Genomic DNA, 22,778 nt, shown 5'->3' on the forward strand with positions numbered 1-22,778 from the left:
ACATGAAATGGAACTAACTGGTCCAGTTTAATTGCCTACGGTAAACGAAGCAGAAATATGTGACAAAACCTAGAAATAGTAGGACGTTTATTTGATCTATTATATTATTTCAAAAGTAGTAGCCTACCTGGTGCCTTACTAGTTAAACACAAACAGGAATTACATTTAAATATAAAAGCTTTATCTTAGTAGCATGCCTTCACAACTTTAGTCATCTTAAGGTACTCACCTACTTATTACCAGCTTTCACAGGTCTCATTTTCGGTTAGTTTTTCAGAAGCAGTTGTAAAGTCATTTCTTGACTCCATTAACATTATTTTTCCTGTTATTTTTCAAACCAAATTCCATGATTTCTTTTCCAGACCTTAGACAGTATTTCTGTCAGGAGCTCTTTTTTCAGGTGTGAATATATTTCAGTATGGATACAGAACCTAAGGAAATACAGCTACACAGATTTTATTTTAATTATAAGCACAAGGTCACATGCCGAGCTTTGTTACACTTCAAAATACATATTTCAACTAACTGCCAAGCTACGCTGCTGTTACCAAAAGGCATCTCAAACCCTATAGGGGAAGATCTTAACTTTCATCTACTATCATCATTGAAATGTAGTCTCTGTAGCGAACAGTGTTCGTCTCTGGATCTAGAGCCGTGGAGAGCATGTCCTCCATTTCTTCCTGAGTAAAGGGCTCACCTAAAAGACAGCAGAGAATAACACTTTGTCTTGCTAAGTATTCTTTACAGGCCTGGCAAATTACCCTGCTTTTCCTTGCAAGGATCTCCTTCCAGTCCTCACACAGAGCAGAAAAGGGGCAATACTAAGGATCCAGTTCCTTCACTTCTGCCAGCATTAAGTGCTGCACACTAAGCAAGCTGGTCTAAGGGAAAGGAGACTGAGGGCCTGGATCTTCTGATCTCCTTTTAGTTCACAGGCTCCAAAACAGCCTGTTCCTCTCTGCCACGGGGATTTCAAAACAACCATTCAAGAGTGAATTCTTCTAAAGTGTACATTAGAATTATTGTCTCTCATTTGGCTATCCTTTTACTTGTATTTACATCATGAAAGGCCTCTGTTTTTTCTCTTTTAGGAGCTTCAAAGCTGCTGATGGCCTCGTGCATCTGTCTTTGAGAACAAGGTCCCCATCTGAGGATAGGCCTTGTGCAAAGCCTGCACATCATTTTGTACTTGAGGCAGGCAGGCATGAGTCAGCCATGCAAGAAAAGCAGGCTCTTCAAGGGATATTGAGGATTACATGATATACAACTTAAATCTGGTATTTGAATCTCTTTCTTTGCGTACGGCACTAGAATTAAGATCAAGATAATGTAGGAATGAATGAGCACTGAAACTTCCTGAAACATCTGGAATCTGAACTACAATTTTACAGGAGGACAGAAAAAGAGGCACATCCTTAGGAAGCACAGAGATGTGCACAGAATCATAAAATATCCACACAGATTTAATTATGAATTTTAATAATAATAAACTCTATCTTATAATGCCTGCAAGCAGGCAGATAAATGTTCTTTCCCTGCATTATTCATCAGTGAATTGTTGTAGTCTGCAGCCACTCATCACGGCATCAGTATCGTTTGAAGACAATGTATCTACTCCTGCAAGTTTTGGCATGCAGAAAGTGGACCTCAAGGTGTCATGTTTATTTACTTAAACACTGATATTACAAAAGTCATGTTACCTTCTTCAGTCAAATATTTAACCAGGTCCTCTTTAGTAATATATCCACATTTATTCTCATCCAAAGCCTTTAAAGAAAAAGAATAAAACTTGTGGTTTTAACCATACTGAATCAGGAATCAGCAACTTCTTTCCAGCAGTTAGGTACTTGAATATTTAGTTACAGACCTCAAATGCATGCAGAAGAACATCTTCTGGAATAGGCCGGTAGCTGAAACCATTGAATCAGAAAAGTTAAGTCACTGTTTGCCAGGCTGCTGTACTATTCTGAAAGAATAAAATATGAATACTAAAGGAAAGGAAAACTTCTTTTCTATGGGAATTTTCTAAGTTTGTCTATCAAATATTTAATTCCAGCATGACTTTTTGGAATTGTCCATGTCTTTATCTCTTATGTCTTTTATTGTACTCCTCTTTAATTTTCCTTGTGCTAAGGAGCCAGATGAATGGCTTCTGCATGTCTGGGCTGGCTGAGTGGGTTAGTAGGAATCAATTAATAGCTGAATCATTCCACATAGCCAATGCACTGAATAGAAGATGGCCAAACCAAGAAAACAAAGTTTTGTCCAGGTACGCTGGTAGCTAGGCAACAGATCACCTAGTGGGACTTCAACAGTCTAATGAGCTGATGATGAGCAAAGGCGGCTGGTAGCTATAAAAGAAAAGGTCTGTCACTAACAATTTCAGAGAGACGGGAGAAGGGGGCACGTGTGTGCATGTGTATGTGTGCCTGATTTCAGAGCTGGAAAGGAAGCCCTGTGCAGCAGCGAAGACCTTCCATATCCCAGCAGACTCTCACCAACCCCCAAGAATACTAATGAGAAGACATTGAATCCAAGGAGGCTCTAACTGCTTGATTGTTTCATCCAGACCCGCCTTGCTCTTTTACTATCTAAAAATCAAATGTGCTAAGAAGAGGCCTTGTTTTTAGTGATCCAGATCTCATGTGCCCTTGGATAAGTGAACTATGGACATAGTGCCCCAAAAGATAAAGCCTGCACTAGCCTGGGGAAAGTATGTGGGAGTTTTTTTTAGTGTGTGTGTGTATGTGTTTGTATGGAAAGGGTGTAGAGGGGGAGAAGAGAGACCAGAGCAGCAAGATATCATTTTGTGAAAGGGTGAACATCAGTGTGAAAACAGAAATGTGCCATGAAGGCCAGAGAACGCAAAGGTGCAAGAACCTGAGAAGGCAATGCACCTGCGCCAGCACACTGTGACCCAAACACTGCTGGCTCATCCCTGCCCAGGCATGGGTGCAAAGACTCTCAAACACAGCACCAAGGTGGACCCTGCTGCCTCTGGATGCTGCGAGATGGTTTTTGGAAACGCTACAGCTATTTCGTGTATAGAACACCCTCCTACCAAAGGCTCTCTGTGCGCAAAATAACTTCTCACTATTGGACAACACTGAGTCTCCCAAAATCCTTGGCCACCACCTTTAAAAGGAATGACAAATTCCATATAAGTAATCTTGCTTTTAGTGCAAAATATCAAAATAGCACAAGTTCCTGTGTACATGCAGGGATATCTATGTACCTTTGAATAATGAACAGCGTTTTTGTTCTAAACTTTTCGATTGGCAGTCTTCTAGAGTGCTAATTGTGTACATTCAGCTGTACCTGGCAGTCATTTTGAGACATGAACATGAAGCTGATTTATACAACTTATTAAAAATACACTGTAACAGACTGTGCTTCTCAGTAACTCTAACTCATATGTTCAGAGAAAGTAATGGTTATGACCTTAATTTGCATATAAAATATTTCAGAGATGCACAAAACATGTTGAATAGCAAGTTAATTCTGATTCACATTAAAAATACAAAAGCTACACACCATCACAATTCATGATTATAAGCAGTTATTTTTTATATAATCTGTACAACATAATTTTATGTAGGCAAAGTAATTTTGAAACAAAATCTATCAAGCTAATGTAAACTGAGTTCAAATAACAAAAAAAAAATCTGTACTCCTTCCAGTTACATAAAATTACTGTAGAAATATTTATTCAGAATCAACCCTGTCAATCTGGAATAAACTACAGACACAGAAAATCCACTTTCCATTACCTTCTGTCGAGTAGTACTTTTGTCATCACTGGAAGAAATTTTTCCAGATGAATGTATCCGGTCGGTTCTTCTTCTTCTACCTAAAAATAAAACTTAAGTATGGCAGGTTACATGACTCATTAGCAAACTAATATAAAAACCAGAAAATTGGGGTGGTTTCTGCATTTAAATTACAGAGTTAGACTCTGAATATTTATATCAGGTTTTTAATATCACATGGCACCATAACATCCGAATGAAATGCTTGTGATCAAATAGAAAGAAATTAGAGGAAGAAATAATATCCTAGGCAAAATACAGGCCTGCTATTATAGACGCTTTTAACAACTCAATATTGCCCTCTTGTGCTTAGAAACCATCCATGCAAAGGAACTGGACACCTAGTAACTGATCTTATCTTCCACAATAACTCAGCAGAAGTTTAAACATTCAGACTACAGTCATTCTAGTAAACTCTAGCAGGACCTGGAACATTCCCAAGCAGTGTAATGTAGCCACCCATAACAGCAAACCATTAGCACGTTCCCTGGCATGATTTTGGCCTGTGCCACCTAATGCTCCCCCCAGCAGTCACCAGGCCTGGCTAGGACCTTAGGGACTGCTCTCCAGCAGGCTGCTTTGTGCAGCCACTCCACATAAAACATTTACCAGGGTAGACAGGAGCTGCTCTGTGCCAGCTGGCTTCAACATCCAAGGATGTTTCTGGGCATATTTAATGTGCTAGTTTGGACATAGCCCTGGTCTAGTACACCTCAAGGATGGAATTTGTTGCCTCCACATGTTTCATAGCCAGAGAGAGTCGTCAAGGGAAGGACCAGAGAGGCAAGCAGACTGAGTCAGGGCAATCTGAAACAGTCATAAGGCAGCCCATAAAATGCTACACAAAGAAAAGCTTCCCTTTGCCTCCCAAATAAATTAACAGATTAATCCTAAAACATCGGGGACTTCTAGCAGCATTCTCAGTGCATTCCCATACTTCCACAGGAGATGAGCAACGTGGTAAAAACTGCTCCCTATCGTTGGGGTGCATCCCTTCCCTGAAAATTTCAAGTTTTACTCCCCACAGGAGCCCTCTTAATGGAGCTAGCCTGTTCCTGTCTGTGTTGAAACTGGATGCATGCCTTGTGGTCTCACATGGCAGCAGCGACACCTTGCTAGGCTCTCCAAGACACAGCTCAGATTGAAAGAAGACTCAAATAGGCACTGATTTGAAATCTCTTAACTAAGCCAGGAAAAGACCTGGGTCAGAGATGGGGTGATGCCTGATATATCCCCTTGCTTAAATGGAGGGCTGAAAATGCTGCTGTATGCTCTTTTCCAGTGCTCTTGAAGGGGTTTGGTTGCTAAAAGCAGGCAGCCACCATCTCTTGCTGCTTTAGAGTGGAAATTGGCGTGAAAAAGCACTTTTTCCCTTCTGTTTGGTGAGCCTAGTGGAAGGGAACTTTAGCAAGGAAATGAAGCTGTTGCATGCTTCATGCTAAATCAGATGGTACCTTTTACCATTGCAGAATCATTTGTTTTACTGCTTGCTTGATGGAAAAGATGTAACAGAATACCTGGCAGAACTTAACTATTTCCCAGTGACCTAACAGTTAGCCAATACACTGAACTATTCCATGCGTCACCAATATTGAGATGTACACAGGATGTTTTAGGGAACACCTGTGTTTCAACTAGTATTCAGTCAGAAATCCACAGAGACAGAAAAAGAAATATGGTAGCTATTTATCAGAAATAGATAGATGTGTCTTATATTAAGCAGAACCACTAAAAGCAAGGACCCAAAACATCCATGAAGATGGTAAGTTATATAAACAGCGTTTAAGAGCCAAAAACCATTAGAACTGCTCATCCAAACAGTTGAAGGTCATCTTAATTTTCATACCAGAAGAACTCACCGGCAATGACCACTTCAGAGCTCAACATAACAAATACCTGTGAAAATGTCAGCCCTCACTGACAAATACCATCCAGATTTGCCTGTTTTTATTGGTGTGCTATTTGTATTTTGACTTCATAAGGCAGTCTGTGGAAGAAATGTGTCCTTCCTGACAATGGACCTAGTCCTGGGAGGTGATAAGCAACCTCAGCTTCCTCTGACCTGGAAAGAAAAGCTTCCACTTCAGTGGTTCTACAGGCCCAGCAGTATCTTGAACTGTTAAAATTAATCCTATTTCTAAAATTGGATAGATACATGAGTTAAATTGAATATATTAACTTCACCTAGGTCAGGAAGTATTCAGATTTGCAGGTATATGCTTCCTCTTACTTTTTCTCATGCTCATTCCTATTCCATAGCTCATTTCCCACTGATGTTTTTGTTTTTCTGTAACTCCTCTCATTTTCACATTGGCTGTGACAGTATTTGCTTGTTCAAAATCTGTGAGTTTTGCTCTATCTCTTCCCTTTGAGTACATCCACAGCTCCCATAACAACTGTACTGTAGCACTCATTATGTTTCATATCTCTACTCTCACAGCCATGCTATTTTTGTCCACAAAACATTTGGGGACTTGATCACAAAGAAACAAAACCATCTTCCAGAGTTATCCAGGCAATCTGTAGCAGAGCAGTGCACTGAACCCAGGCTTTCAAACTCCAGGCATTGTAGTAAACCTCAGATTAGCTTTCACCATCTCTAGGTTTATCATTTAATCTTAACTTTGTAAGTAGGCCTAAAGATATGATATTAAGTACAGCATTTAGCATAAGGCAACATAGGAAACAGTATATGATAATTTTTAGAGATAAAATAATTATATGAATGCTAATTTGGCAGATAGGAATAATTTGAAGGCAACATACGCTAGTTTAGCTACAATAAAGCTAATAGGAAGATGACTGAGAGACACAAGTAGTGAGAAATAGAAATGAATCACAGCTTACAATGGGCAAAAATACTGGGGAAATAGCTTGGTTACAAACCAGCCAACAGAGACAATTTTTACTTTATCTAGATTAAGGTAAAATGGTATTACGACAGTCAATGGTAATGGTATTTTATACAAATTAAGATATATTTGTGATTATCATAATACTTTAAAGGTTCTGCAAGAAGATAGTGTTCTTCTGGTACTACACCTATGCCAAGGTTTCATTTACAAACACCGTGAAACCTTCTTTGAGATTTAACTTCCAGTTCAGTGTTCTTTAAGGTTAAGCATTGCTCTTGAATGTATTCTTTCTTCCTGCAGTATTTGTGCTTTAATTTAATGCCCTTATAATCAATAATTGCATATGTTATACTGTTGTATCTCAAGAATCTTCCGCCTCATAGCTGCGTTGCATTGTACTTTGTTATATATTACTTATCCTAAATTTTCAGTAATGCTGAAAATTGAAGAAAAAACAAATAGAAAGTCCAGTCTCTTTGGGAGAGGGAGGCAGGCCTTAAACTCTTCTGGTTCCCCTGACTCAGAGAGGGGGTGTCAAAGCATCCCCTTCCTTTTCTCAGTTCTGTGTCTTGAGTCAGTTTCACTGTTCATTTGCTGCAAAGTCCTCTGCGGGCCACTAAAAATATCATCTATATTAAGCACCGTAATTTCTCTTTCCATTTTGTCTTGTTTGCCAGTGGGAGCTGGGACAATCTGGTGCTGAGCATACAGAACCAGTGCAGACAGATTGCAGTATCATGTTAAAAGATCTTTCTCCTCTGATGGTTCTTTGTACTTCCTCATTTGAAGCAGCTGCGCCATTTTCACAAGACTTAGCATAAGATTTCTCACACTAAATTCTGATCTACAAGAGACCAGACAAGGCTACTGAGGAGAGACTACTACTGCAACCATCCAAATTTTTGTTGGGGACAGGACGAAAAGAGTAAAAGATATCAATTCCCAGTATCCTGATCTATACATGAAAAAGAGAAAAATCCTTCCCCCACCTCTCAGCCTCAGCATCTTCCATTCCTTAAGGCAGCATATCTGTTTGCAAAAAGAATGTGAAGTCTTTTTCCCAGTTCTTTGTCCCATTTATTAACCACACTCTGCTAAGGCACCAGCACACGGTCCTTTCTATTACAAGCATGAGGTAAGGAGACAAAAATTTGTGTAGGAAAAAACTGTAGAGAAATGTGATTGAAGTTCCTTACCTCTGCATATCACCAGGAAAATGGGAGGACTGCTAGGTCTTGCAAGGTTTTATGTCTGATTTCTGACTTACAGGCTTAAGTAATCAAGTAAGAAAAGATTACTTACCTATAACTGAGAAATCCCAAGATTGGGAGAGACCTCAGGAAGGACAGAAAGTTGAGAGGTCTAGCTATAAGATAGCAATAACAGGACCCAGTGAAAAAACACAGCAGGTCTTCCCTCTGTGTATTTTTGGAATTTGATGTATAATTTTAACACTGGCTCAAGAATTAATTTTCCTTACTTAATTATAAGTGTGTGCCCCTGACATTTCCAGAAGAGTGAGATGGTTAGGGTTTGGATATCCTAATCCAACTGAGTTTTAGGACATTCTTTTTCATCAGCCAAAACCAATTTTTCCTCCATTTTCCATAAACACCCCTCCATCTTGGCACAGTGTCACAGTGACCTTCTGGGGTAAAAGAGAGTCAAAGGCTCCTCATTTTAACCCATCAACATTGTTAACTCATCAGCCTAAAGCCTTGCTTCAGGGCAACCTGAGAGACTGCCTGACTGCCCAAATCACTTCTATGACACTTCCAACCTCTGGGAAAAGAGCTTATGTTTACCACACAGCAAGGCAGAAGGGCCAAACTTGTGCAAATTTAAGATTGAAAAAAATACGAAAGATCTAAACATTTACCTTTGCAAGCAGTTCATGTAGTTCTGCCTCAGTTGGGAAGCAACCCAGTGACCTGACAATTGAGCCAATCTCTCTGAAAGAAAGATCAAACATCTTTGTCAGTAAATCTGCAATACAAGGGTGTCTGTGGAGAATGCAGATACCAACTCAGTTTGTGTAAAGTAGTGCGCATGTACAAGCACACAAGCACATATATGTGGACTTTTAGGATGATGCCTCAGTAAGCAATGTCTATTTTTACAGATATTAAACATTCTGGAGCTTTTTGGAAGAGTATAATTGCTCCTGTGACTTTCCCCAAAAATTCTTCTTTAGCATTGTGTTGCAGTGTACTGTGCGCAGGTTACTTTTCAACTGCTGTCCTCTAATTTTTAAGCGTAATTTCAGTAAAGTCTACGTTTATATAGTTAATAAAACACTTTGAAGTTTATGTTTACATTAAATCCTATAAAGATACAAATTCTAACTGCACTAAAGAACAATTACAAAAGGTCAGGGAGGAGGCAGCCCTGCTATGACCCTGCTATGCTCTGAAAGAGTCGAACAGACCAACACACTGGCTTATCACCCTGTTTATGCTGCAAAATACACTAATTTACCACTGAACCTGGGGCAGTTGTTCTGAGGAGCTAAATAAAATTCTGACCAAAGTGGCAATGCCTCAAAAAAGTTAAAGATTAACAACATCACAGGCTAGATGTAGAAGTAATAAAAAGCTGTAAAAAAGAGTACTAGTAACATTTATGGTATGATTGGAAACAAAATAATAGGAGTATCAATACTGCTTGTGATTTTCAGTCCAATTCTACAGCACAGAATTCTACAAGCACATTTGAGTAAGTATCTACAGTGCCAGTGGTTCCCATGATTCAAACCTCTGTGGCTTCCTCATCTTCACCAGTACATTTGGTGGAAAAAATAGATTGCCTAATAAAAATGGTAGACACAAGAAACAATGACCTTTGTAAAATCATCTTGCAACAGTAAGGCCTCAAATATGACACACCACGTGCATGTAAAATTACATGGGTCAGTCTTCGGCCTCCTCAGACAGGTCCTGAGGAGCTCCCATTTGGACTGAAAACATGTGAGAAGCACTACAATAGACAAAAGAGAGGAAAAGGCTGGCTGCACCAAAATAGTTACAAAACAAAACCCAGTCCCACGCATACAGATGTTATGAAACGAAGCCATCTGCCCAGAAGACCCAGCGAAACCTTGCCCCCTGCGGATGTGAGTCGAAGTTTGGCCTCAATAAGGTCAGACATTTAGTCCTATTTTTACTATCCTTGTCCATGTATCCTATTTCTAGTATGTATTCTATTACTGTATGTGATGGTCTCACTCCTGCACTCCCTTCTCTTTTCCAGCTAAAAGATGCTTGTAATCATTCTCTGCCTCCCCTAGTAAAACACCCAACCCAAATCATGCCTCCCTGCTGTCCCACACTATTTCTACTTTCACAGACTGCCAAAGATGGGAAGGACGCGATCAACCTCCTGCTTCACCTTTCACATCAGCAAAACTGTGATGTGACTAAGGTGACCCGGGCCCTGAAAGAGCCTGCAAAACCTGGCATTGCTGGCTGCTGTTTCTGGCAGTTTGTGCATGTGCCAGCATGAAGATGTTGTTTGAAGTGTCTGTGGTAAAAAAAAGTCATGTCACATTTGGTAGTAACATGGACCTTAAAGGACCCAGACAGGAAACTCTATTTTCCTCTCAGCCACTTCCTCTCATTTAGTTCAGCAGCTGCAATTTCTGCTGTGTAGTTTCTAGCACACAAAAATGATGGTTAAAATGAGTTTATGTCCATACAGATTTTGTAACACAGACAATGATAAAATTTTGGGTCACGGTTTTCACCCTAGATATAACACTTTCAATTACAAGATTTGCAAAATCACAAAAGCCCTTGACTCAGGGTGTGTTAGAAGCAGCATGGAACAATACCATCTTCCTCACACTTAGCTTCTTAGTAATTTGCACTTGCATTAGGAGTCACGCAATACTGGTGTTGGCCTATCAAGCCAGGGTAATTTTCCATAGTCTTCACAGGTATCTGATTTTTCAGGCAATAATATTCACAGGTCTCCAACTATGGTTAAGAATTGTGCTGTGCTGCCACCTTCTGATACAAAATAATCAGCCATTAATAATTCCATTATTGTGATACAGCCCTGCAAGATGAAGCTAGGAATAATTAGACAATAAATTATTGTTCATTGTCAGTAACCATATTATGATAAAAAATTAACGTGGAATTGTGCAACTATGTTAAATAGAGTTTTGAATGTCCCCTCTCACATGTTATGACTTACTGTCTGAATGAATAAATTTATTAAAAAGTCTATCTGTATCTTTTCATTGTTGTAACATTTTATCAAGCTCTATATCCATTATATAATAGAGTGAGGAGTGCAGCAAATTTTACATTTAGCCAGACTGCAGATGTAAATGGCAAACAAATAAGCAACTAGTATGTCATGGTGCAGTGAGGGGTAGGGGCTCCCCAGGTCTAGGGTGTGGTAGTGTCACAGGCTCCCCATGGTGGGTGGCAGGGCAGGGCCAGGCACCCAGGGCCCATCCCACTGCCCAGCCAGGAGCAGGACAGTCAGGGGGCACCAGGGCAGCCCCAGCCCCGAATGGGCCGAAGGATTTAAGTGAGCACACTTCCCAAAGAGCCCTATGGGTGAAGGAACAGCAGTCATACCGAGTATGGAGACGTACCCTGAATTTCTCCCTGTCTAGTATAACTGAAAAATCATTTCACTTCCACAAAGCACCCATAATTTCTTACATTTAGAGGCACCAGGAAGCATGCGCTGCTAAAACCATCACATAAATATTTTGCACCTCTCTAGCCTCTGTTTTTTAATGTAGAAAAGATGTTTGGAATATTTAAAGATGTTTTCTGATTTGGCTTTGTGAGGAATGTCTAATGACAACAATTTCACCAGTTCTCATGCTCTTTTGTAGTGTTTATACTCAATAATTGATTTATAATTAAAAGCTCTGGCAATATTCTCGTGAAAATAGTAATTGGAAATATGAAAGATTACATCAGTAAACTTTAATAACAAGAGCTCATAACAACTTCAGAACCTGTTCAGTGAGACATAAATGTGTTTTCTGTATGACAAAGGCCATATTGTTATATGCACGGATGTTTGTTACAATGAAGTTAAAACAGCACTGTCAAATAGTTGAATTTAAAAAAAAACAGAATTAAAAACCACCAGAATTCATGTGAAATTTTTTTTAATTTTACTTCCTTTAGCTCTGTATCTTGTAGCCAGCTATGCCCTGATCAGTCTAACAGTCCATCTTTGTTTCTTCCACTGAACTTTTTCTTACTGCCTCAGACATATATTTTGTTCGCATTTCTACAACATTGCATGCTAAAGGTATAGACCATGCAGCTCTCCCTCCTAACTCCCATCTGTGCATCCCATTCTCCCAGTTCTGGTCATCCCATTTCAAATAGCTGAACAAGAAGGAGCACAAAAAAGAATGGCCAGAGCTATGGAATGGTATCGCCTAAGAGATTAAACACATCCGGACTCTTCAGCCTTGAACTACTGTGATGGAGGAGGAATGTGACAGTTATGAAATCATTAATGGTGTTGAGAATATTAATAGAGAACAATTGTTCACTATTTATCGTAAGACAAAAAACCCCCAGGCCCCACTCAAATCATAATGTGGCAGATGTTCAAAAAACAAGAAATACTGTGTATTTTCTCAATTCTTTATATTCCTCCCCAAGTAACTACTAGTAGCTGAGATTAGGGTACTGGCCTAAATGGATTTTTGGCGCAATTAAGTATGATCATCTTTTTGTTTGGTTTTATTATTATTATTGTTGTTGTTGCTGTTGTTGTTGTTGTTATTATGTTATATAATCAAATTATATGCAATTTTCTTCCAAGTCGCCTAAAAACATGTCCCTGTCAGCACAACATCCACCTCCTGCACTACTCCAGAGGAAAAGACATGTGCAGGATGCATTGCAGCTGGGAACACCTACTGAGAGCAGGTAACTGTAACACACACTAGCAGGGACACTCTTTGGTTGTGCTGGGACTAACCTGAAAGCACAGAGATCCATATGGACCTATAGTGCCAAATGAGATATCAGAGCAGAGATTTGCTAGTAATAATTGTAGCCTCAGACTTCTTGTCTAGCTGCAGTTTCCTCTTGACTCCCCCAGTCACAGCATCCCTCCCGCAAGCCAGGCTCAGTTTTCAACCACTGAACAATGCAAAATGTCTATTAAACAAGTGAAGACATGCTTTGGCCCGATGAGGGCCAAAATGACTGTTTCAATTACATTTTCTGATAAAGCAGATGCAGCTTTAGGGAGCTATTTGTCTCTATGCTAGGTCCTGTAATATTTCAGTGTGAAGATATTTACAAACCTGACATCCACAGTTTTATTGCATTCATGGTCAAACACCTCAAAAGCTTCTATAATCTTTTTCTCAATTTCAGCTACTGCACGATCTGCAAAAAGAAACACAAGAAAAGAAAAAGAAATATTCACTGAGCTGTTTCAACTGATTTATTTCCAATTTGAGAATTGCAATAGTAGAAGCACCAAAACTGATAAAGGGGCAGGCAGGAAAGGTACTTCAAAAAAGCAGAAGTTATTCTGAAAAAAACCACCACCCTAAATGTAGAATCTGTCATTTCTATTCACAATGTGGCTGTGCTATGGCTCTGCAGCTGCATCAAGTCTGGTGGTAATGGTGCTCTCAGCTGCATGATCACCTAGGTGCCCAGGTGTGGACCCTGCCCAGAGCATGCCACAGCTCCTTCTGGGCCACGAGCCTGAGCACTTCCTGGACACCATGGTGCCAGTGGTACGAGCAAAGCAAATGTGGGCCCAGGCTTGCCCTGAGATGGGGCTCAGTCTCTTCATCCTGCATCCAAGGAAACATAAGCGCTCTCATGTCCACTAAGTTAGCCATAATGTATGAAAAGCTGAGAACCAGGAATAAAGAAAAGGCTAAGACATGTGCACAGTGAGTATGTCTCATGGTAAATAGTTCATTGTAACAGTTTGGAAAGGAAGACGATCTCAGTGAAGGGGAAGGAGTAATTTACTGCATTTCCTTTTTATATCTCCATCTCAAAGAATGGGGAAAGAAGAATCACAGAATGGCAAGGGTTGGAAGGGACCTCGGGAGATCATCTAGTCCAGCCCCCCCTGCTAAAGCAGGTTCACCTAGAGCAGGTTGCACAGGACATCATCCAGGTGGGTTTTGAGTATCTCCAAAGAAGGAGACTTCACAACCCCTCTGGGTAGCCTGTTCCAGTGCTCTGTCACCCTCAAAGTAAAGAGGTTCTTCCTCAAGTTATCACAGTTATATCCCATCTAAAGCCAGAAATTGCATTCTGGGGGTAAGGGAGGTACCAGGAAATAAATTCTGAAAAGAAAAAGAGAGGAATGGGTCCATCTCAAAAAAAAAGCTCCCTGGTAAGGAAGACAGGGTAAATAAAGAGTGAACTGGTTAGCCCATTTATTAATGTCGTACTTTGACTCCAAAAGACAGAATACAGGAAGCAAAGTGATATGGACTTGACCTTTTGGTTCCTGTGGCTAAATACAGCCCCAAACTCCAGCTGGCAAACCAACTCTCAAGAGGCAGCATTTTGTGAGCTAGCCTTACAGCCTCCACAGAGATGCCACAGGGAAAATTTGAGTGACAGACAGAACACGAGATTGGTATCAGGTATGCTTGTTTTCTCATTTGCACACTTCTCTTCTGTATTCTCAACATAATAATTAAAACATAGCTCTCCTCTATTAGAACCAATTTATTTTCTTCTTTAGGCTCACCTGTTGTTAAGTGTTGTTGAGCAGCTCTGAGCAGCACTAAACCACTGGACCTTGTTTCCGCAAGCATAACAATTTCATAGCTAGTTTTCTACAATCCCAATAGTTTGGGAATCTCTGGGGCTGTAGTCTACCACCATTTTTTTCATTTGCTCTCTTACCTTCATGACAGAAATGTCTTTTTTCTGGCAAAGAAACTGAACATAGCTGAATGATACATTTGCTTTGTGATTTCCCTGACTTTATCTCGACTCACAAGCTTTTTCATCGTATTTTCTCTGCCAGTGCTGCTGAGGAGGGCAGAGAGCGGCTGGGTGGGTGCCTGGCAGCTGGCCAAGGTCAACCCACCACAGGCTGCAAGCACTTCAATATAGTAGTGGATTGACCCAGATATAAGGAAGCTCTTTTTCATACAGAAGAGAGGTGCATCCCCTCATAAAGGTACAGGTGCCTGCTGCTTCCCATCTGTGTCTGGTACTGAACTGCCCCAGAGGATACGTGAAGAGAAGAGAGGTAGGAATATATCCTGTATTCCTCTCTCTGACTTTATTCCACTGATGGAAGCATGGGCATATGTATGATGGATTGGAGACTGGAGCTGACTGAGGAAGAAGAGCCCTGTTCAGTTCCCTGACACAGGACAAGCTGTATTATTTTCATAGCTTGACAATAATGCCTACCTTTTATGTGCCTAAGCAGTAAAATCCACATTTAATCCCTTTCCAAAAAAACGACAGTTAAATCTAAGTGGACCTGATTCCTTGTAGAAGAGGCCCTAAAGACTCTCAAACTACTAAATTTGCTGGGAGTTTTTTCAGTGACTTCAAAGAGTCCTGGATCCAGTTTCCAATGTAGACTGTTGAAGTTCAGTTCCTGAGCTCAGGCACTTCCAATTGTACACTATGTCTTGCAGTAGAGAAATGCTGAAGGAGTATTTATAGCTGTATATTCTTGGCTTGATGAGTGAGCCTTCTGTAGAAATAAAAATTAACCAGGGGGAGGCAGGGAGAGATTTCCAGTACTGGAACTATGTAGCTATCCAGCCTTTTCAAGCTTTGCCTTCTATGAAAACAGTATACATTAATCTTACCTTTTTCAAGAGGCCTGACAAAGAGAGGTCCTGAAATGAAATTAAATGATCTTGATGATATAATCTATATTTCTTCCAAGAACTGAGAGGAAGTTGTGATTAAGAGCCATATCCATGGAAGAAAATATAATACACTGTAGTCCTCTCAAAGACTCTCTGTGAGATGAGTGAACACCTAATAAGCTATTGCCTAAATCCCTTGTCCTGCCTCTAGGAATGAAAGCTAAAGATGTTCAACATAGTCAGGATGGCAAAGCTAGTTATCTGAAGACTTCTATGATTCACTCTAAACCTCTCTTTGGGAGGGAGAAAAAGATGGATTCCAGCTTTAAGATAAGTAATGGATAAAGGTTTAAAATTATACCTTCAAGAAGGGCATCAAGAGATCAGACATGCTGTTAACTCAGCAGATGTGATGCTCTAATGTACTGAAATATTTCTGTACAAGGAGACTCTGCTCCACGGGTAGATCAATGAAAGTTTCATGTTGCCCTGTGAAACAATTTTTTAGCAGTTTTCAGGACAGAAATACGCTCTGATCAAATAAAAGATTTCACTCACTTATTCTACTAACTAGAAAAACAATACATAATAACAAAGATAAAATTATCTGATTATTTCTAATGGATTAAATAAATAAATACTTAAACATACCATGACAAAAAAAAAAAAAGATTCCAATACATACAACTACTTATTCCCTCAAATGTGTCCTGTAGAGCTGACATACTATCTCCATTTTTTATGCTGCTAACATCCTCCAGCTACTTGTCATTTTTTTCTAATTTCCTCGTTCTCATTTATTTTCCTACCACATATGCAATAAGTAGACAAAATGTCTTAAAACCCATTCCTCAGATCCATTAGCTGAAAAGTATATTCACTATCAGTTTCCTTTCCTGTACTATCCTTTGCTATTTTCCCAGTTTGTTTAGCATGAAGTAGATAAAGCTCTAGACGCTGCCAGTTAAGTAAGACTGGCAGGGAGCTGGGACTCCCACATTAATTCTGCTGGTTCTTTCAGACTGAATTGTTCCTCTTCAGCTTGTCCAGACTGTTCCCCAGAACTCTGAGGCCCATTTGAAGCCAGCCCTTAAGCAGCCCACCTGCCTCAGTTGTGACATTTCTTCTTCAAAGATCACAGCTTCAGTCTTTGTAGGGAACAGAAGCAATTAAATAGATGTGGCTCTGCCAGACTCTTGAGTAATGAGCATTTTAAAAAGCGTTTCTAGTTGATACAATTTGATAGATTCTACCATTCGTTTAACTGTAGGAGCTAGCTTTCTTTTCTTCCTCGGGGCCAGTTGCTCTGATGGTTCAAAAAGCCAACCCTTCCCTTCACTAAAGAGAAATTACGTGCAGAAAAAAGCGGTATCAAAAGAACAGGTAGGCCAACATTAAACAACCACCTAAAATGCTGGGGAGCTGCATCTGTCTGCTGCTCACAGGAAAAGATTTAGTCCCAGTGCAGCCTGATGAACCTACTTACGCAATGCTTATACTCTGAAACTCTTTTCGTGCTATGTAAAGAGTAAAATTAAGGGCTGATTTGTAGAAGCACCAGTGGACTTGATTTTATTAGTGCTACGGCTCAACACACTTGAAACATTAACCTTTATAAACATTAGTATGGGTATATTTTAATAAATATAGTCAATTTTATATTTAAACTCCTATATGCATGTGGACACCTCATTAATTACTCCATCCTCTCTTCATGGCGCCACGTTATGGTTACAAGCGGGTGTGAGGAAACCCCTGAGGTCTCTGGTGACAGGATCACTTTCTCACATGGGACTGCCTTGCGGAACTAGTTGGTCTGAAAGAACAAGGGACATCTGGGTAACCCCAACTCAGTGACAGTTTTAGAGTCATTTACATGTTGTTCTGGTTTTATTTAGAAGCGTTGTTATCAACAGCTCTTTTGTAGATCTCCACATCCACTAACCGGGGCTTATCAGCAGGAAGTACAGAATACTCCAGCACCATTTCTTCTCTTTCCCACTAGCCATTATTTCAATCAAAAAAGTAGGCAGAAACCTTGGTCCTGTCAGTTGAAAGACTGGGAATGGGATGCAAAGACTGCTATGAAGAAAAAGGAACATTTTTAAGAAGGCAATGGGCATGAGAGGGGACATGACTGTGCAGGCAGCCGCATGAGAAAATGTGAGTCTTAAAGCCTCCTGTAACCTCCACTTGACTTCAGTGAACCTTCTCTTTCTGCTCATGGACCCAAACTATGGTACTTAACCACCCTCCCCACACTGCTCCAACACTCTTCCATAAGGCCCCTATGACCATCCTTTGCAAATCCTAGCTCTTCCCATCGCCCCCAAAATCACAAGTTTGACTCTCTGTCTTGCCATACAATGCCAATCAAAAAGGAGAGGTGAGAAGGAGGTTGAGCTATGGGGAATAATTTGAGCCAGCTGGAGGTGGAAAAGGTACAAAACAGTAAGTGTGAAGTCCCTGCTTAAAAACTGAGCTTGCTGTGTGGCCAAAAAAAAAAAATATGGCCAACAAGCAGAAATAGCGAACCAGATCTTACTCCTTACAGCTTTAACATGGAGTTAAAACCCTAGAAATGTGTCAAGATGCAGAAACAGTTCCCCAGTAAGAAAGGAGACTGGTGCTGTTCCTGAAGATGTGAAACCAGTACCATGTTCCCTTCTAAGGGCAATTCCCAATTTATTATCTAGCTGTACAGGGCAAAAGGATGAAAGAGATGAACTAAAAAGCAAAAGAGATTTGTCTTTGATGTTTGCAGCCACTGTTTCATCTGACCTCTTCCAAAATCCTTCACAAAACCACTAACGGAAATAAGGGCATAAGAATTAAAACAAACAAACAAACAAACAAAATCTGACTGTAGTTCTAACGAGAAGAAATGTACAATGTGTATTTGCTTAAATATGAAACAAAAATACAATAAGACACTTTGCAATTGCAACTCTAAGGAGGTTATCAATTAGCTCTTATGAGATCTAATCAGTGTTAGCTGGACCCTCACCTAGGTCAAGATATTAAAAAGCAGTCACAATACTCAGCATCACCAGCACAGGTGAAATCTCAAACACTATCAAATAAGCTCATCAGTTTTATCAAGACATTGTGTCTCCAGAACAAAAAGGGAAAGCCAGTGTGGTGGCATAAGATGAATCCTTGGTGATGGTATCGGCATAAGGTGTTCCCATACTACTGCTTCTCTTTCCTAACTCCGAAGCAAAGCATACAACTCCCTAAATTATTCTGCCACAAATGTTGTGTTGCCTTCATGTTAAGCATGGGGAGCTTGACTGACTTGAAAATAATTCAGAAACCTTGCCCCACCCAAAGAAGAAAACCTTAGAGCATGAAGAAAACCTTAGAACATTTAAATAATTCTATTTTAAGAAATTACTGAGGAAAAGGAAATAGGGAGAAAACAATCTTGAGGCCATTTGAATCTGACTTATTGGCAAGAGCTTTCTGCTCTATAGAAGAAAAGGCATACATTAGATTTTTTCTAGTGTCCTTCTTAATTCCAGAGGAAGCTTAGTGTACAGTCAGCCTAATATGCCAAAACAGTAATTGCATGCTGTGCTCTAAAAATACCGAGGCAAAAGAAATATTTTCTTCTCTACTCTTTACCTCCTATAGCATGTATGACATTAATATATTACATACCAGAAAAGAAAGGAACAATATGATTAAGCTATGAACTTGCAGAATATGCAATGTTATTTCTTTGTGTCTTGTGATACATAATGAAATAATTTACGGTACGTGCTCATTGAAGAGTCTTCATTCTGGAAAGACAAATCAAGCAGACTTTGAAGAAAAATAAGAGGTTTATAAAGCAGCTTGATTCCTCCAAATAAGGGATAAACCCATTCCTGAACTGCAATCTGAAGAAACCAGGTTAACGCAAAGTATTGATGGCATCAATGAGAAATGTGTTTAGCCATTATGACTGAACAAAGAGATAAAAGATCCTTAAATTTGGCATACGCCAGTTCCCAAGAAATGACCAGGCTGAGGTCTTCACTGACAGTGGTACCTACTCTACTCCAATTTGGGGATCCAAGATATTGCCTGCAGACTCAGGAAAGGGATAATGCTTTCTCTCCTGGATGAAAAGCATCCCATGTTACCACAAATGGTAGTTAGGCAATCTGAATTTTAGTCTGTTTCCTGTAGAAGAAAAAAGAGCTTAACTGGTTTCTACAGAGGTCATTTTCAAGCATTCTCAAAGCAGCAAAAAAGAAGTCTCAAAACCAGCAAAAGCTTTTTCTTTCATGCTTTTCAGAATTGTTGGGAACTGGCAATATCATTGCTCCCTATTGTTTATGTTTGTTGCAGCATACACTGTGTGGTATCTAGACAAACAAGGAAACCCCATCATCAGTGTGAATCAACAAAACCAAAGCCCTACACTCATCATCACATATGCAAGCAACCTTGGGCTAAGAGCATAACCTCACCCTTTGGTCATATCTCTTTTCCTAATGGTAATACATATGAGAGCTGAAAAATTAGCTGGTTGTTTCCATCACAGTAACTACCTTACTAATAGAGAATAAAAATAAAGGGACTATATTTAAAAATAGATCCACAGAATGGAGCTCGCAGAGTGGAGCAAGCAGAACAATCTTTGCACGGCCCCAAGGCACGTGGTGTGAATAACCAGGAGAACAAAACCACCAGCAGCAAATAGGATTTTAGAAAAATCAGGTAACCAATTTGATGTTTAATGATAAAATACAGGCTGTCAGTTTGATGAAGGCTGTGGCAAAGTTAACTGCAAAAGCTACTTCAAATTCTGACACAAAAATATTAAAACACAATTTTTCCTTTTTGTCTTCTTTACATAAGACAATTATCACAGGGGCAAAATATACAGTAAAGTGATGTAAAAAATTAAGCACTATCTTGACTCCAGCTTTGGCTATGGAAATGACATTATTTTATAGAATGATGCTAGCAATAAAAAAAAAAATATTAAAACACAATTTTTCCTTTTTGTCTTCTTTACATAAGACAATTATCACAGGGGCAAAATATACAGTAAAGTGATGTAAAAAATTAAGCACTATCTTGACTCCAGCTTTGGCTATGGAAATTACATTATTTTATAGAATGATGCTAGTAATAAAAAAAAAAAAAAGAGTTCAGATCAAGCACAATGGAAATATTTTGGTCATTTCAGTTAGAAGTTGACAAATACATTAAAGACTTTAAAAGAACAATATAACAACTGTGCATTTCAACCTCAATGTTGAAAAATGCAACAATATACCAATATGCAAAATACATCCAGTTTGTGATAGTCAGTTGGCAGCAACTAATGGAGCTACAAATTGCCAGTAACTTCGCCTGGTGAAACAAGATATCCTGAATATCATCCTAGGTTTTGATTGTTCAGTAGATGGTTATTTTAAATGCCATAGCATTCTAAGCTACCATATATTCAGATGTTTTAATACATATGGGAAACAAAACTAGCAAAACTAACGGGGCAATTAACAAACTAAATCAACTGTTGAGAAACAAAGTAAGTATAGAAACTACTGCTGCCTTGATAAACAGTCAAGCTTCTAACTGCTCATAAAATTCTTCATCTAACTGACACTATAATACAGAACAGAACAGTCCATGCAGGATGCCACACTAAGTTGGAAAAGAAGCCATAGTCAATGCCTTTCATCACCTAGTATAGCCAAAGGTGTTTAAATCCATAGTTCACACAGCTTCCAGAACACAGTTCATATGAAAGTGTCACTGCTTTGAAAGGGAATATCCACCATTCACAGAGTTCTTGTCCCAGTTATTGCTCCACAGAGGTGCTGGAGTCATGGTCAGTCTTGTCTGCTGCTCTCCCTTCTGGATCAAATATGGTTCTTCATCAATGGAAAAAATATTTCCTTCCTTCCTGGTACACATTCTTGTACATCATCAAACCCATTTTAATGCTGTCACTTCTGGTTGCTTTTGCAAGATGCCATTATTTTGCCTGGTCTGTGCTGGGCAAACAGCTCTCGCACCAGTCCAGAGAGATCAGTCTGTATCCTCAGTACTTGATAATTCATTCCCATCTGCCCTGATTCATAATATAACAGCCTGAACAGCTGCTGCATTAAACCTGACTCCCGCATCCTTACCAGGATCCTGCCTGCTTCCTCTGTCTAGAGCTTGCACTGTATTTCTTAAATCCAGGGGATGCAGATGGCAAAGTATGTCACCATGAAGCCCCAGTGGAACTACAACCACTGCCTGGGCTTGCTGCTGATAATGCATTTGCCTATGGGAATGGAGAAGGGCAAATTACGAGGGATACCCTTGCTACCTCTGCAAAATCTTTGACAGATGCCTGCTGTAACACAAAATTGTCCAGATGTTGGAGGAGACCAATAAACCATTATTTTCTGCATCACTTCCTATACTACAACCCTGACAGCTTCCCTGTGCCCAGGTTTCCAGAACAGAGACATTAATTTCCCTGGTTCCACCCAATTCTTCCTGGAGATCCCCAGAAAGGAGGATTGCAATTTGTTTGTCAAAGAAATAAAAGGCATAAGGACTTCCTACATATAAAAGGCAAAGCAAACTTACTCTAAACTTACTGAAACTATTTATAACCAAGCAGAACTTGCAAGTGAAGGGAAGAGGGCCAGGGAATGTTAAATGTTAGGAGTGGCTGGGGGGGGCTGGGAAAAAAAATGAGTGGGCCGCGGTGCCAGCATGAATCCTGATGACATTGTACAGTGCTGCTTATGGGCTGTAAAACTCCACTAAGTGCTCTTCAGGGCTGGACATGTGGCGGGTTTGCTGGTGGGGAGGGCATACAGCAGCACATGCTGAGGATGTGGTAAGGGATATGACTCTACCTTTCCTGTTACCTGGCTGAGCTCCTTACACAGAAATGCACACAGGTAGAGGTGGCTGACACCGCCGGCCGACTCTGCTAGCTTTGCCCTGGAGCACTGTTCCCTCCAGGATAGCACCCCTTTGCTCTGATGAATCTCCTTTCCCAGCTTTGCCCTTTTGTCATCATAATCTTTGCATCTCTTCAGGTGCCGCATGTAACTGTGTCCTTGGCAGTCTAGATCCAGCTCCAGGTGATGAGACATTTTTTGGGAAAAGGGAAGGGGTGATTAGTCTCTCCCCTGGCCTACAGGCAGAAAATCCTTCCTCCTTGCTGTTCAAAGAGTTCTTGAGCAGCTTGTTGGTGAGAGGAAGCTAAGTATACACAATCCTAGGAACGGGAGAAGGATGCTACAGTCATATGGTTTGCTAGAGAAGACTCCGTTCCCCGTAGGCGATCGG

The 22,778-nt window shown here is 40.0% G+C and overlaps 1 protein-coding gene across 1 annotated transcript in view; it reads right to left on the reverse strand.

Moving 5' to 3' along the window:
• Positions 1–581: 581 nt before the first annotated feature.
• The window catches only part of EFCAB2 (EF-hand calcium binding domain 2), a 54,741-nt gene continuing 32,544 nt past the window's right edge, over positions 582–22,778 (reverse strand). Inside the window, exons 4-9 of the mRNA XM_035900271.1 lie at positions 12,963–13,047; positions 8,544–8,616; positions 3,771–3,850; positions 1,868–1,910; positions 1,701–1,767; positions 582–697 (exon numbers count right to left, since the gene is read on the reverse strand). Coding sequence (XP_035756164.1) covers positions 582–697; positions 1,701–1,767; positions 1,868–1,910; positions 3,771–3,850; positions 8,544–8,616; positions 12,963–13,047 — 464 coding nt within the window. The remainder of the gene's footprint in view (positions 698–1,700; positions 1,768–1,867; positions 1,911–3,770; positions 3,851–8,543; positions 8,617–12,962; positions 13,048–22,778) is intronic.

The sequence above is a fragment of the Egretta garzetta genome, unplaced genomic scaffold (assembly GCF_000687185.1).
Source record: "Egretta garzetta isolate BGI_Z169 unplaced genomic scaffold, ASM68718v1 scaffold248, whole genome shotgun sequence".
In the NCBI taxonomy this organism is placed as follows: domain Eukaryota; kingdom Metazoa; phylum Chordata; class Aves; order Pelecaniformes; family Ardeidae; genus Egretta; species Egretta garzetta.